We start from the raw sequence: 15,803 nt of genomic DNA, 5'->3' as shown, positions 1-15,803 counted from the left end.
TTCTCCTGCTTACATTACCCTACTTTTATGAAACTTCTTCCTTCCACATCTGAACTGTGAAGAGCTTTGTGTGACTGCAGCCAAGCGTGCATCTGACTACAATTTATCAGTGTTACGATGCAGACTAGAAAGTACTAAAGAACAAGAGGAATCAAAGCATCAGTGCTGCATTTTGGTCCTTTTTCATTTCCTCATTGCACTAGAAAGCACAAATATATGAGGTATGAATACCATCTCATGAACAAGAGGTCAGTTCCAGTACATGTAAAATGTTACTGCTGAACAAACTGTGTAACTCTTTTCACCATTTGTAAGGCAAATTAAATTAGGGTTCCAAAGTAACTGGAAAACAATACAATACCATCCAATTTATATTTAGGCTTTCCACCCAAAAAACATAATAAGTATCTGCTGACTATATCCATCTTATCATTTTTCTAAATATACAGCCTGTTTGCTTCTCTGTAGTAATTTCTAATGTTAACTTCTAATACGAGCCTTTGAACAGTATTCCTCAATGTCATTATTTCAGAGTTTTATATATGCAGATATTTTATGTATCAGTTATTTTTCTTAAGGTTTAGGCTGGTAACGGTATTATTTACAAAAAAAAAAAATGCTTACAGAAAGATGTCATTATGAAAAAGCTTAGTATGTGGGCTACTCAGTTCTGGGGCTTTTTTTTTTAATCTCTCTTGTGAAGCTGAAATTATAACCTGTTTACTTTCTGGGTTCAGCTTTCTGACACTTTGGTTTGGTTTCAGGTTACTATCAGCCAACTGTATTCCACGCAGAAATTGGTTATTGAGAATCCAGGAAACACATAGCTGTGAGAAGACTCGGATCCTGAAGCAACACTGGACCATCTGCAGCATCCTACAGTGCCACATAGAGATGCGTAAACTCACTGCACATGTCAGCTTTTCTGTTTAGCAGAAGAAATGCCTGAGAGACTCAGTTTTTGGCAAGCAACGTTGTATTTTCTAATGGTTCACATGTTCTGAATTCTATTGTTGTGATTTATAATAGCATATAAGGTAATCTCAAAATTTGTGCTTATATGTCCCATGTGACGGAATAGTTCCTGCCCTACTTTGACAATAAAACTTCGTTAAACTACCTGTAACCAGATACATTATTCTGCTGCTGACCTTGTCTCTCACTGAGCATAAAAGATGTGTTAGATTTAGAAACCCTCACCCAGATACTGGGACTTAAGTTCTTATTGATCCTGTTTCATTTAAAAATATGCTGCATCTGAATTAAATTACTAAATACATAGTTAATTTTAAAGATTAAAAACAGAGGTGAACAGTTTTCATCTCCTAGACAAGCTGCATTGTGTGGTTTCTTTAACGCGCATCCCCTGACGTTTCAGGAGGTGACATAAAAATTTCACTAGTTCTTTCTTGAGTTTCCAAGAGTTAATAACCAGTCTCATCCTCCCTTTAACAACAGATCAGAATAAGGAAATGTAAGAATTGCATCACCAAGGCTTGGGAGCTTTAAAATGTATTTTCACCACTGAGTTCTTTTCTAAATTTGTTAAGTTGCAGCTATTAGCAGAAAGCACCACATCACTTTATGCAAAGTTTCCCTTTTTCACAAAGCTCCTGAATTTTGCAGGAGAAAAAGAACCTAACTACTACAATAACTAGCACTGTAGGTCATGAACAGGCAGCAAGCTTTGCCTAGCAAAAGTGGAACCCTCAGTATAGTGTTCTATTGATTATTATTAAATCTGTAAAATAATCAACACTTTTAAGAGAGTATGTTAAAAAAAAAAAGCAAGCAAAAATTTCGATCAGGTTCCATTCAAGTCATTGCTGTGCTCAAATTTGTTTTCTCTTAGATATATGCAGAAGAATTAAGCGGTGCAAAGCTTTTTTAGTGCCATACAGAAAAAAAGCTTCCTTTTTTTTTTTTTTTTTTTCCAGGGGATTGTTGTGGGGTTTTATAAGAACAGAATCTCAAATCTTAGTTCCCTGATACAGTGGCCTTTAAAAACCTCCCCTTATTTTTTTTTCATCCCAAAATTCATCTTTGTTTAGAACTTACATTGTTTTGTGTTGTTCATGCTGTGTGATAACATTATTAAAGCAGAGGATAGACAAAGTGTCTAATTTAGACCAAACCATTTAAAGTGTATTTTGTAACTTGGTACCATTAGATTGAAATGTATAATAATGCATTCCATAAACAATACAGTGTACAGAATAAGATACTGTGACTACCTGAGACTACAAATGTAGCCTTCATTCTTGCTTCCAAATAAAATGCAAATACAGTAATAATTCTCCTCTTATTAGGTGCGTAAGTATTTCAATGTAAATTGCTTTTAGTGAACATTTTATTAAAATTGAATTTAATTATTTTAATAGGTAAAATACATTAGATTCTGTATTTTAAACCTCCATATTCACAACTGGATAATTAAGTGCACTTAATGGTGGAAGTGTAGGGAAGGAAAGGTTTGATTACTATTTAAGCTTCCAATGAACTCAAAGAAATGTCACATCTTCCACTTTCAAAGGACACAGGCTGGGAAGGGCTGCCAGTTTTATACTCTAAGGAACTTGGGTCCCTAAAACAGTACATGCAAAATCCTTGTTAAAACAGCTTAATTACTGGAACAAGCACTGCATACCATTTCAGGATCTGAGAATGTATGCTAGGGAACAAAATAAACAAACAGCCTTATAAATAGTGTAGCCCTAATTTATAAAGAGGAATAATTCCATCAGTAATGTTTTTACAATTTACGTCTAAGTTTTCACCATGCTTATAAAAAATAAAGACTATAAGACTGTTCTCAAATAGAGGCCCTTGCAATATGTAACAGTTTCTTCCAAAATACTAATACCTTTCCAGTGAAGTTCTCTATCATTGTTTCCAAAAAGAATACAGATGTAGATGGTACATGCTGTCATATAGGTGTGCAGTCATGGGAATGTGAAATTTCTTACTAATTCTCTCGAAAGTATGAAGGAGATAACTTCCTCGTTAATGCCTGAAAATTCTGTTGTTAAGTTTTGGTGGTTGATACAACACTACTGCACTCCTAATTCATGCCATCTGCTCCTACTTTCTGTCTCAAGGTTACCACTCAGATTATCTCTCCTTTAGCTATTTATACCTGCAAAGGAGCAGTATTAACCTTCAGGATACATTCTACAGAGAGGACCCATCGATACAAAAAAAAAAAAAATCAGGCTCTGTAATTTCCCCCTCTCCCCAGTCCATAGTGCAGAGGTTAAGACAGCTCACTTTCTTAGTCAAGGAAAAATTAGTTCTTATTCCAAATTAACCAGCAGCTTACCGTACAGTATTTATACATTACTTACTATAAGTATCCTAAGAAAACTGATGCTGCTAAGGACTGAAAGTCTGTGTAATGTGTAATGCTATCTAACCTGTTAACAAAAGTGCAAACCTACCAAAGGTATTGGCATTTACTACTCAAACCCAGCACAAGTGCTGCATTTTAGATGTCTGTTCCCTCTCTGTTTTGGACAGATCTGTGTGTTTTCTTTCCTTTCCTTACCAACACATATGTAAGTGCACCCTCCACTAGTGTTAGTTATGCACATGTCAGTTGTATGTGATTGGAAGATACCTGGAAATAGTATTTTTTCCTTACCGAATGTCCATTTCGAGTAATTTTGGCACAACATACCCGGTTCTTTATGAAAACAGATTACCAACTGCATTATCATTGAAATCTCACAAACTACGGAAGGAAAATATTTAGAAACCACATCTGGCTTAGGAAGTCCAGCGCAGAAAGAACAGTTGTAGGCTGGGATGACTTTAGTATTATGTTCATATCCACTTGCCCTGTTCTTACTCTTGGCTAGGCACATGCTCATCGTCACTGATGGAGGCAGCGAACTGGAGAGCTGGTGCTGTGGTCCAGCCTCGGAGTTGCTGTGCTCTTACAGCTGCACCTTCTGTGCTTCACCAGTTCCGTTTACGTTGCAATACTCATTAAATCGCTCTCTTGGCACGCTGTCAGGAGCTTTGTTGGATTTTGTCAACGCAGTGTAAACAACAGGAATAGTTAAAACACAAAGGAATGATCCCATGACTTATGTACAATGTCCACTATTATAAAGAGTATAACTTTTTTCCTTAGAATAGAAGGGAACTCAATAAATATCTTTAATAAAGCTGCAGTGTCTTAGCAAAACAAGCTTGCTTTTGTATTAAAAATGTTTGCCTGTTCCTGATCTCAAAATTATAGCAAACTATTAACCCCTCAGCAGTATGCATCAAAATTTGAATGTTTACATAGACTGAAGCTTGTCATAACTTTGACAGTATGAACTTGGAAAACAGCGCTCTGAGAGAAAAAAAAAAAAAAGGACAATTTGTTATTTGTTTAATATTAGTGTTTAAAGGACAGGCATTTCTGTTTTGTGTTACAACTTCTCAGGAGATTCTACTGCAACTGAAAGCTCAGTTTCAAAATGCCCAGGTATATCAGAGCTGTGCTGGAGGAAAGCAGTCCAAGAGAGTAGCAGGTGAACACTTCAGATACAGTGTTGAAATCGGCCAAGAAGGATTTTAACTTACTACTCACATTTCTAGAAAGGTATTGCTATATAAAACTTCACCAAGTTTCAAGGCACTAAAAGCATTACTTCCACCCTCTTAACATCAGGAGGAAGAATAATTTTCTAGGGATGCACTAGCCCCTCCACTTTTAATTCCTGCAATGCAACATAAATGCATCTCTCCAGATAACCAGCACGGACCATACGTACACGTAAACAGAGCCATGAAAGAGCTGTGCACCGGCTGTTTTCCTGAGTTTTCCATAATGATCTACAGTGAAATCCTGGCATTATTCAAGTCAGTAGTATACTGATCGCTTTGTTCCACGGTTCTTAACACAGGCATAATTATTTCATGCTCTTAGGAATGTTTTGCTTAATGACCTTTATAAAAAGAAGAAGGAAGGTGTGTAGCTCTTTTACTGAGAACTGACATTCTTTTTTCAGTATTTTAGAGTATAAGAGTAGTTCATGAACCCTTAATGTGGAAGCAGAAAAGAAGAGAGAGGGAAGCCAGTAATTCTTCCAATGCTGTGTATTTTCACAACTGTAAAAGGAAAAAAATTCAGAACTCTCAAACCTGTTTCACAGACATACGCACCTTCAAAGGATTCTGCAGCTTACACAGGAAATAATGTGTTGCAAGAGATGCTTCCTTCTACACTACTTACCTTTTTTACTGTTAAGCCCAGTATCTACTGAAGCTTTACAAGAGGGGGAAGTGATGGTGAGTAGTGCATTCAAATGACTACTCTTCTGTGTTCAGAGTAAGAGAACTAAGGAGACCTGTGAAGAATGTACAGGCTTTCTACTGAAAGAGTGCCCTCCATAAATATTTATACCAGTCTTTGGCAATATGCTAATCCAAGGCAAGTAATCTTCTCTCTCTTAAAAAGAAGCGTGAAAAACAATTAAGGTGATTTAATTACTGCCACGCATAGACAGCAGATTTTGAACTCCTGACAGATGAACATTCATCACAGTGCCATGTTATCCTAACCCCATAACAGAAGCCTCTGAACAGAATAGACAATTAAACCTAGATCATTTCCCCTACCTTCCTGCAGGACTTTGGGCTGGGTCCAAATCCCAGGGAAGCCAATGGGAGCAGAAACCAGGCTTTTCAAGCACTAACTGAAAGCCCCAGCTTTAAATAAAACAGAAGTAGTTTGCATGCAAGTTTGCAGTTCTTCATGACACCAAAGTGAATTTAAGTTTCACAGTCCTTTTCTGAATCATTTAAATTTGAATTTAAGTGTAAGCAGCAAAAGATTGCTTAAGGAAGGTTTAACTTTGATGTTCTTCACAGTTACCCACTATGGAGTTTCAACTATATTAAACTTTTCGGTTTTATATACACCTATAAAACCATTTGGCAGCTATTTCTCCTCTAAGCCCTTAATCCATGGGCACAGAAATCTGCATAAAATGAAAATCTTTGGACCTGGAGTTTTTCTGACAGTGCTAACAAATCTCTGTAATTTCTTATTCCTTAAGTTAGGGGAGGCAGGGTGTTCATGAGCACATCCTCTGAAAGTTATGCTCCAAATCTTCATAAAATACTACATTAACAGTAATGCAGCTGAACAAGAAGAGTGCTTCCCTTAACGTTTTACCCTATTGGGCCTTTTGATCTTATAGAATTAGAACTACTTCGTTTTGAATATGCTTTTTTGAAACTTTTTTTTAAAGTTGCAATTACACCATGTGTCTCAACCTATGACCACGAGCAGCAGCCGTGTGCTTTGCTGATGCCGGCTTGCTAGCATTCGGTACGCACATGGTCTGGTTCTGATTTTTACACTGCTGCCCGATGTAATCTTTGGTAAGGCCTTGCATTTCTATAGCCCCCAATGACCTCATCTATGAAAATACAGAGAACTCTGTGTAGGCAGTCTTTGAAACCTGCTTTGGAAATCTATGCTCCTATAAAATCTTAACAGTACAAAAATGTACTGGCTATGAAAAAGTGAGTAAGCGATTCTCGTCTGAGAGAGGTTCTACCTTTTTTTTCACAAAAAGTAATAATAATAAAAACACTTTAGCTGTTATCAAAGCACAAAAATGTGCTTTAATTAACACAGTTTGCAGGATTTTAGATTGGCACCAACTTTCTGAAGCACTCAAAAGATTTTTACTGTTTAGTCTCAGCAAATACTTTCTTGCATTTTGAATTTGAGATCACACATCTGAAGAGAACACATAAACGTCATATTTTCTGGATGACGACGTTTTACACCCATTGCCCACAGTTTACAGTGTGCCAGGGGACATTTCTAGCCCTCTATCAATAAGCACAGCTAGCTGAGATTCTGCAAGGTACCAGCTCTGCACTGCCCAGGCACAGCCATCAGAATATAGCTACTCCTTTCAATTCCATTTAAGGAGAGATCCCTCCCATTTTTTGGCAAATCTTCCTTCTTCTCTAAAGCAATTAATAAACACAGAATAAGGAATGGGCCCCAGAAGCCCCAAACACTACATTTTACTTAAACGAAGAACCAATCTTAGCATCACGTATCAGTTTAAGAGCACGTTATTTCATTGACATAGCTATCTGAAGAAAGGCTAATTCACACCAGATTATTCCATGTAATCCTGTAATGCATGCTAGCTTTAAAACAAACTTGTGTAGGGAACTAGTAGAGTTCACTATTCTCCTTTAAAACCTTTCATGCTTTTGGCGAGAGGTTACGTGTAACTTGGAAAACAACAGTAAGAACTTTCTTCTGTTTGCGTGCGTAGAGCTTTTACTCTGCACGTTTTCAAAGCAGTTGGTACCAGCCTAACAGCAAGATGGTTTCTGAGGGCATTAAACACCTCTTTATATTTGGCCCCACTCTCACACTGTGGCTTATGTATGGTTTTTTTAGAGGGGAGGGAGGGTAGGCTGTGTTTCAGAAGTAGCGTGCATGTTGTCAGAACTGCAGGAACATTAGTCTGAAACTCCCTCTGCTTCACGTCTTTTCCCCAGTAAACCCCCTGCTTCTAGTTCTGATTCTGTACCAGCTCTCTCAAGAGGCAGGTTATCTGAAGGCTTATGTTCAAGTATGGGGAATTTTACACAGAAGCAACTTCTTCTAAGGTGCTCATAGTGGGCTTTAAGATGTTTTACATCTTCAGAGGAAATGAAAACGTGAGAAAACTCACAGTATGCTCTGTTTTGAAAAGGAACATAATTTTCCAGGGTCTTGCTGAAGAACATACGTCCACGTCAGAACATTTTCTGCGTTCTGGCAATGAATTTTGAGATACTGTATCAGAAGAAAACGAGTCAAAGCTGCAGAAGAGCCAGAACAAAACTCAACCGAAACCTGCCTCTTTTCCACCCGTGCTAGTTAAGCTTCCTCACGTCACAGCTCTGCACAAGGTGCCCGTTACAAGAGCACAGGGGGCTGTCATGGACTTAGAGGGCGATTTGCCTTGTGGCTCCGGCCGGCCGACAGCCATTTTCAACTCTAGCCCTAAACGCTGCTTATGGCCAGCAACGCCCCTGGCTATCGTGAGGCACGCTGACAGCTTCATCCCCTCTGCACCGCACGCGTTAGGGACGGGGCACAACCAGGGTGCAAAACTAAGAAGCATCCTGTTATGTTTTGCTATACAGAAAAAAGATTTGTAATGGTAAGCTTTTTAACTTTTTTAAAGCTTTTTTTATTCTTACAAACCCATTTTCATTGGTACTTTTTGCTTCATTTCAGGACTCAGGACACCAGCAGTAGTCAAGCTCCAGGCTTGCAATGCAAGAGAGCAGACTACAGAAATCATTTCAGGTGTCCAGCGCTATAAAGTCCAACGATGTGCACAACAAACACCTTTCCCAGCAACAAACAAATACTGAAAAATAGGTAGCAAAATAAGCTGAATAAATTATAAATACTTGAGAAATGTGGTGCAAAATGTAACATAAGGAGAGCTGAACTAAGGCACTTGTTTTCATTCATTACTGAGGACGCCCTCTCTGTATCACATCGTCACTCCTCAGCGAGGTCATCCAAAGCAGTCACTGCTCCCCAAATCTGAAAATACAGAACTGTGTGCGAGACAGACACCATCTTTTACTTCACAGTGCATTACTCAAAGGTGTTACCAAAGTTCTCCTGATAAACCCAGCATCAGCAAATATTTTAACTCTTCCTTTGTCCCAGTTTTAGACTTGTCAACGGTGTGAGAAGAAGTCACCAGTCTATTTTAAGGAAAAACATTTTTGCAGAAGTCCCTGTTGGCTGCTATGAGCCAGACAGGATCTACACAGAAGGCGGGGAGCGGTATCAGTGTGCTGAATGACAAAAACCAGAGCAGCCCAGTCTAGCCCCAGATCCAGCCCTGAAACAGGCTGCCTGTTGTTCAGAGCCGCCACAGGCACAGCAAAGGTGGGACAGGCAGGCAAGCCTGTCATGAGTTTGACAGGTGCTCGCAACAGTGAGTCGTATTGTTATGGAGTCCATTGAACTAAAACAATAATTAAAAAAATGACAAGAGTACACCATTGCTGTCGCAGTACTGTCTTCGAAATGGATGCGAGACCTGGAAAACTGGGATCCTAAGTTAAATCTGCAGCGAACACGCCGCCGAGTTTTCACACAAGTCCTCTGTGCATCTCTGACTAATCGGGTAAGTGAAGTCAAGCCCAAATCAAGACCTCAAAAATTCACTTCAAGAGGGGAAAAGCAAAGCCCACGCTACTCAGTCTCCTTGTTCTCTCCAAACAAAAAAAAAGAGGAAAAAAAAAGGAAATCGATTCCACAAGCCACAGCAATGCGAGCCTACGCACATCCACGCCCTCGCTGACAAACCCGAGGCGCCCGCTTAAAAACCACCGGGTTTCGGGGAGTCCCCGCGACGGGCGCCTCGGCTGCCGCCCTCCCGCGTCGGGCCTCGGGGCTGTGGCCGCCGCCCCCCGCCCGGCCGGGACCCCCGCGGCTCCCCCACGGCTCCCCGCGCCCGGGCGGCGTCAGTAGCGGGGGGCGGCGGGGGGCGGCTGGCTGGCGGCGGCGGGGGGCGGCGGCGGCGGCGGGGCGGGGGGGCCGCCCCCGGGGCAGCCGCCGCAGCACCGCAGCGTGTAGTTGCGGCCGCCGTTGTTGTCCCAGTACTCGCCCTGCGGGCTGCGGTAGCGGATGGCGAAGTGGAGGGCCGAGCCCTCCCGCAGGCTCGGCGGGACGCAGAGGGCGAAGCTGTAGCGCTGGGCCGGCGGGTCGCCGGCGGCCGCCGGGGCCGGGGGCAGCGGCACGGCCGGCACGTCCAGGAAGGAGAGCCACTCGTTGAAGGTGTAGCGCACCGTCACCTCCTTGGGGCCGGGGCAGCCCTGCACTTGCACCGTGCCCCGCACGTCGGTGGGCGCCGGGGGCCGGCCCAGCCGCTCCAGGCAGACGCGCTGCCGCCGCAGCCGCTCGGCGCTGGGCTCCCCGCCGTCGGGGAAGTCGGGCACCAGGCGCAGGGCGGGCGGCGGGGGGTCCCCGGCGGGCGGCGGCGGGCCCCGCTCCTCGGCGGGCGGGCCCTGCAGGCGGGACAGGGCGGCGGGCGGCACCTGCGGCTCCTCGGCGTCGCTGAAGTGCTTGACGCTGGCGAGGCTCAGCCCTAGCGAGTCGGCGAACTGCACCCGCTTCTTGCACTTGCTGCAACAGTCTTCGCCCGTCGCCGCTTCCTCCTCCTCCTCCTCCTCCTCTTCCTCCTCCTCCCCCTCCTCCCGGTGCTCGCCGGGGCCGGGGGACGGCGGCCGCCCGCAGCGGCGCAGCTCCAGCAGCAGCAGCCGCTCCCCCGCCGCCGCCTCCCGCTTGGCGTCGCGGGGCACCGCCGGGGCCGCGCCGCGGAGCCTCCGCTGCTGCTGCTGCTGCTGCTGCTGCTGCTGCTGCTGCTGCTGCTGCTGCTGCTGCTGCTGCTGCTCCTCCGCCGCCGCCGCCAGCTCCTGCCGCGGGCGCGCGGGGCTCGCCATGGCCGGGCGCCCCGCTGGGCCCGTCCCGGCCGCCCCTGTGGCGGCAGGCGGACGGGCCGGCACCGCTTTATCCGGCGCCCCCGCCGCAGGCCCCGGGCGGGGGGCGCGCCCCCCCGCCGGGCCCGGAGCCTCCCCGCGGGGCTGGGGCTGGGGCTGGGGCGGCCGCGGCGCTGCGGGCGGGGGCGGGACCTCCCGGACGGGCAATACGGAAACAGCCGCGGCCGCGACGGGCGGCCACGCACGTCCTCCCGCCCGGGGGCCGCCGTTACCACGGCGCGGAGGAGGCAGCTGCGAGCAACGCCGCCCGCCGCTTTATGGGCTTTGGCGGAGAGACGGGGAGAAACGGCGGGCGCGCCCGCCGGGCCCACCGGCCTGTGTGTCCCGTCCGTGTGTCCCCCCCCTCCCCCGAGCCCCGCCGCGGAGCCAGACCGGGGCCAGGGGCCGCGGGAGCAGGCTTCGCCATCCTTAGAATCAGTCGCCATCACCATCGGCTTCATCACTATGTAGGCTTCCGCCCGTCGGAGGTGACCCCGAAGAAGCAGCCCGGGGGGCCGGGACTCAGCAGGACGTGGCCCAGCACCACGCGGCATCACCGCGGAGGGGCAGCCGGGCCCCGGGGCGGCGGTGGGCAACCGAGCGGCCCCTCGGCGCCGGGCTGAGCCGCAGCCCCCCCCCCGGCGCCCCCCCGGCCCGGGCCCGAGGAGCGCCGGGGCTTGCCCCGGGGCCGCGCCCGTCACCACTGGTCCATCTTCTGCAGCCGTGAGAGTTTGTGAGACCCACCCCCACCCCACGCACCCACCCCCCAGATTTCACGTTTAAATAAATGGGTTTCCACCCATCCTCGCTGCAGAGAAAAGCCTTGAGACCCAAGCTCGAGGACACAACCCCAAAGCTAAAAGGAACACCAAAGGCTTTTTAGTTTTTCGTAACCAAATCTCTTTATAACCATTTTTCACCCACACTCGGTGCCAGCCGAACTCTTATTTCTGGAAAATCAAATCCAAAGGCTCAGGAGGGACACACGTGTTCACACGCACCCTTTTTGAAGGTCAGATTGTCCTCAAAGTTTCCAGTTAAAAACAAAAACCAAAAACAAACACAAACAAACAAACAAACAACAACAAAAAAAAAAACAAACCAAAAAAAGGAAAGACAAAATACAGGCTTTACCTTTTAAACAAATAGAGAAGCAGAATCCCCCTCAGTTTTATCTTCTGAGCATGATGTATAGTAAACAACATCCTCACCACGAGGTATTTTTATCAGTATGGTTAAGATCCAGATCTGAGAATTTTTCAAACTTAATTCTATACATTGTGCATGCCACCGCTATTGTCTGGGGGCAATTTGCACGGATGATTGCAGAAATACCACATTATTAAACTTCCCTCCATTCTTTTTCTCATGGAAGAGACACTAAAAAGCATATGCAAGTAACACGGTACTTTCTGAAGCAATGTATTCCCACTATGGATTTATCAAGGGGTTTTTTTGTTTGTTTTGCAGAGTTTGTTTTATTTTTAGCATCAGTCTGGTTGCCAAAAAGCAGCCTCCCAACATGAGTGAATACAGTGCAGTTCGACTGAGTGTGCAGTCTGGGTCTCGCAGAGGAATGAATGTCAAAGCAGCAGAAACACCACTAAACAGCTTTCTTAGCAGATATTGCTGTGGGGATGTTCTCACTATGCCTTGACCAAACAGTTGCGCAGCGAATAGTTACTTATAAGTGCCAAATAATCTGACTCCTCTAGCTTCTGGTCTTGCACTCGACATTTGTTAATAGTTTGGTTTAGAGCAGTGTAAGAAGAGGACCGAAGGACAAACATTCTCACTGGCACCAGCTGTGCTAATGGAAAACACGGCAAATACCAGCTTGCCATCAACTGCTCGTCACCACCACTCTGCTGCAAGCATGAGCCACCCACCCGAGGCTTGTGGCACCTCAAATTACCAAGACGGAAAGAAGAAAAATAAGTAGATGACATGTAGGTAATGGTGCCTAGTATTTACAATATGTTCAAGATTCTTTACATAAAATACAACACTACTACTTTACTTTCTCATAGTATCTATTTTAAGATGAGGAAAAACAGAAATGAAGAAACCAGCCCTTACTTCCTCCCGTGCTGTTTATTCCACTAATGCATGCTTCCTCATCTTGCCAAATCATTAACAAATGTTTTGAGCAGCAAAGGGAAAAAAATGTGCCATTTGCTGATAAGGCAAAGCCATTTGGACTTGTAGAAATTACAGAGGAATGTGAAAGGTTCACGCAAAATAAGGGACACCAAAAGGAGAAACACTGTAAATATTGATATAAGTTGAGTAATGTTGTAGCAATTAATATACATTTCTTAGATATTCCACAACCCTGGGAGACAGGCCTGCGAAAAGGACCACTGTTAACAGGAATTAAGCAAAAGCAGTTGAGGCAACAGGAATCCATATTGCAGGAAAATAATTAAAATCAGGCAATTAATGGCATAAAAGGGGAAGTCGGATTTTTAGTGGTAATTGATTGCTACCGTTCTGAAAGCGAGTAATTTAAAATCAGATCAACCTTTTCAACAGATGGTCAACTATGAGACAAATGTTGCCAGTGGACATTAGTTAAGGAGGCATTTAGTGTTGTCTCTTAAGTATTTCAAAATGGTTTCTCTTAAAAGAACGGGGCAACCGGGGTCTCAGTCCCCAAGTACCATTTACCACGTTTGTTATTAAAGAAAATATTGAGATAAAAGTGGAGGGATTTCCTAGTAAAAGAGAAACAGCGGATTCTCAGTCAGGAGGCTTTTTGCATTCCCTTGGGCCTTGACCAGTTATGTTTAAGGTCATAAACACACACTATCAAAACAGCACCACCTTCTTTCATTTCCCCCCTTCTTGTTTCCCAACTGTTCACCTTGTCCCAATCCTTCATTCACCACACACATCTTGCAGGAGCATTTGCATCCTAAAATGGCTAACGAATGACATTAATTAAAAAAAAATAATAAAAACAAACACACAAATCACTGTTAAGCAACCCACGGTATTGCTTTCTCAGTTCTCACTATGATTGCATGGGTATATATTTCTCAGGACTCACTAGATCAAATATTTTGGGTTGGAGCTCTATTTGATGTGCAATTTAATAAATTGGTCAAGCTGCTTGAATAAATAGTCGTCATCATTTGGCCACAAAATGAACATGAAAATCCTTGTTTAGAGACACCCAGAGTCAAGTCACTGGAGGATTCTGTTGACTCAACTCAACCACACAATGTAATCCAGAAGGTCATTCAAACACTGTTCATCATTTCTTTTTATGTGCTTTTAATGTGAGCTTCAACCTTCAAATCAAAACCGAGCAGATTTTCCAGTTAGTCCAAGAGGAAAGGATTCTACTCCTGCATGTACCTTGTTCAAATATGCCAAATCTCTCCAATTTCCCATTCAAGTCTTTTCTAAGAAAATCTCCCGTGACATTAGCTTATCAGAAAACATGAATGAGTAATAACTCCTAAGCACTATGAAACAATTTACAGGGATTTAGAAATCTGCAGGGATTATCACAGTTCATACACAAAATTAGTAACATCTTTTCTAAAATTCTAGCAGTGTTTGTTCTGAATGATGGTCTTGCTTCACTCTGTAAATCATGTAGTTCTTCATCCCAATTTTAACAGTCACGTTGCTTGTACAAAAATGGCAGGGAGGATATTAATAGCCTCCTCAATTTTTCAATAATAAAAAAATGCTCCCTATCCCATGGGAAATTCTATCTTCTCTGTGGTTTTAATAAGGATAGGATTTCAGTTTATTATATTTGTGAAGATGGTCAAACACTGAATGAAAAACTCAGTGGGTCTATATGACCTGAATAGGAATGATTCAGAAGTTAAGTTTATTATACCTAATTTTCTTCTTTAGGAAAGAAAACCAAGCAGCCGTACTCTGAAAAGGCATGCATTAGATCTGTAACAGAGAAAGTACCAAAATGGAAACAAATATTTGGAAGTGATTACCTTAGTTTCCAAATCTTAAATATGAAGATTTAAATCTAATTTCTGCAGGATGCTCAGCCAGCAAAATCCTTCAGAGCTTTGAGTGTCTCAGACAATCACTTTTAGAGATGTCTGCCTCTCAGCAGTCTTGCATCTGATGTTCCTTACGGGATGTAAAATGTAAAATACATTTATTCAGCATTCCTGAATAGCAGCAATGGCTGTGTTTCCCATAATGATGTGGAATATCCTTTAAAATTTCTCATACCGAGTATTTGGCAATAAAGCGAGGAATGTCCCTTCATTTGGGTGAAATGCTAACCTCTTTGAAGGTGGAGTTTTGTAACTGATTTCAGTAGAGCAGAGATTTCTCTGCATCTGGCATAAAATCCAGCCCATTCTCTGTGGTAAGCAAATATATAGTAATGGTACAAAGGATTCATCTTCTTTTTTTTTCTTTTTTTTTTTTACTTTCTGTTTTGCAGAAATTGTAAGGAAAAGATTCCAAGTGCTTGAACAAACACTAAATTCAGATTGAAGTTGGCATTAACCGTGACAAAAACATGTTGCACAAAACCTTTTAATTCACTAAATTTTCTGAAATGTCGCTTGGTTCCTGTGCTCTTAGAGATGTCAAGAATTGGCTTAATACCTTTGCTATTTACAAAATATTTATCTAAAATTTTTATATTTATGTGGTACACTGAAAATCTTAAGTCATTTGTCAGACTTTTAAACAGTAAACTATATTATGATAAAAAACCCTCCCATGTACAAGCTGCCGTCCTAATAGAGAGACTTACTGTTGCTTTTCAACAATTTAACCCAAATAGACAGTCTTTGAAAAAGAAAAGTTCAGGCTGTGAGTGAGAAAAGTGATTTCAGCTTCCAAAATGTATTTGCAGCACAGGAGTTGAAAAGGGTTTTGTTTTATGGGTTTTGTCTGTTTTAATGTGGTTCTCCAGAAAGTTGCAGAACCACGTCTCTTTCAAAGGTTTCTGATGAACACTAGGATCCAGGTTCTCACATGTAAACCCTCTATGTTTATATATAATTTTTATTTAGCAATCTAGGAAAAATATAATTTGGATCAAATTCTTGCCCTACATTATGCTAGTATATTGCTTTGGACTTCAGTGAGAAAGAAGCTCCATCTTATCCAGAGTAGTCTGATATAAAGACATTGTACCCCCAAAACTGATGCTGGGCTATTAAAATTATCAATTTTTTTCTTGCAGTCTGTCTTAAATTGCTGGATTTTGCTCCTGCCCTGCCACCTAGCAGACTGTCTCTGGAAAAGAAAAACCGATGTCTACTTAAAACTCAGTA

The 15,803-nt window shown here is 43.3% G+C and overlaps 2 protein-coding genes across 2 annotated transcripts in view; one reads left to right on the top strand and one right to left on the bottom strand.

The window, feature by feature from the left end:
• LYRM4 (LYR motif containing 4) overlaps positions 1 to 6,878 on the top strand; it is a 107,889-nt gene extending 101,011 nt beyond the window's left edge. Inside the window, exon 3 of the mRNA XM_074899633.1 lies at positions 765 to 6,878. Within this exon, the coding sequence (XP_074755734.1) occupies positions 765 to 827 (63 nt within the window). The 3' untranslated portion in view covers positions 828 to 6,878. The remainder of the gene's footprint in view (positions 1 to 764) is intronic.
• A 127-nt stretch (positions 6,879 to 7,005) lies between these two features.
• Positions 7,006 to 10,540, bottom strand: PPP1R3G (protein phosphatase 1 regulatory subunit 3G). The gene has a single exon (XM_074899632.1). It carries the CDS (start codon positions 10,486 to 10,488, stop codon positions 9,511 to 9,513), a length of 978 nt encoding a protein of 325 aa, XP_074755733.1. The 5' UTR covers positions 10,489 to 10,540; the 3' UTR covers positions 7,006 to 9,510.
• Between the last annotated feature and the right edge of the window lie 5,263 nt (positions 10,541 to 15,803).

The sequence above is a fragment of the Athene noctua genome, chromosome 2 (assembly GCF_965140245.1).
Source record: "Athene noctua chromosome 2, bAthNoc1.hap1.1, whole genome shotgun sequence".
NCBI lineage: Eukaryota > Metazoa > Chordata > Aves > Strigiformes > Strigidae > Athene > Athene noctua.
Note: the sequence above shows the minus strand (reverse complement) of the source record. Positions and strands in the feature narration are given on the sequence as shown.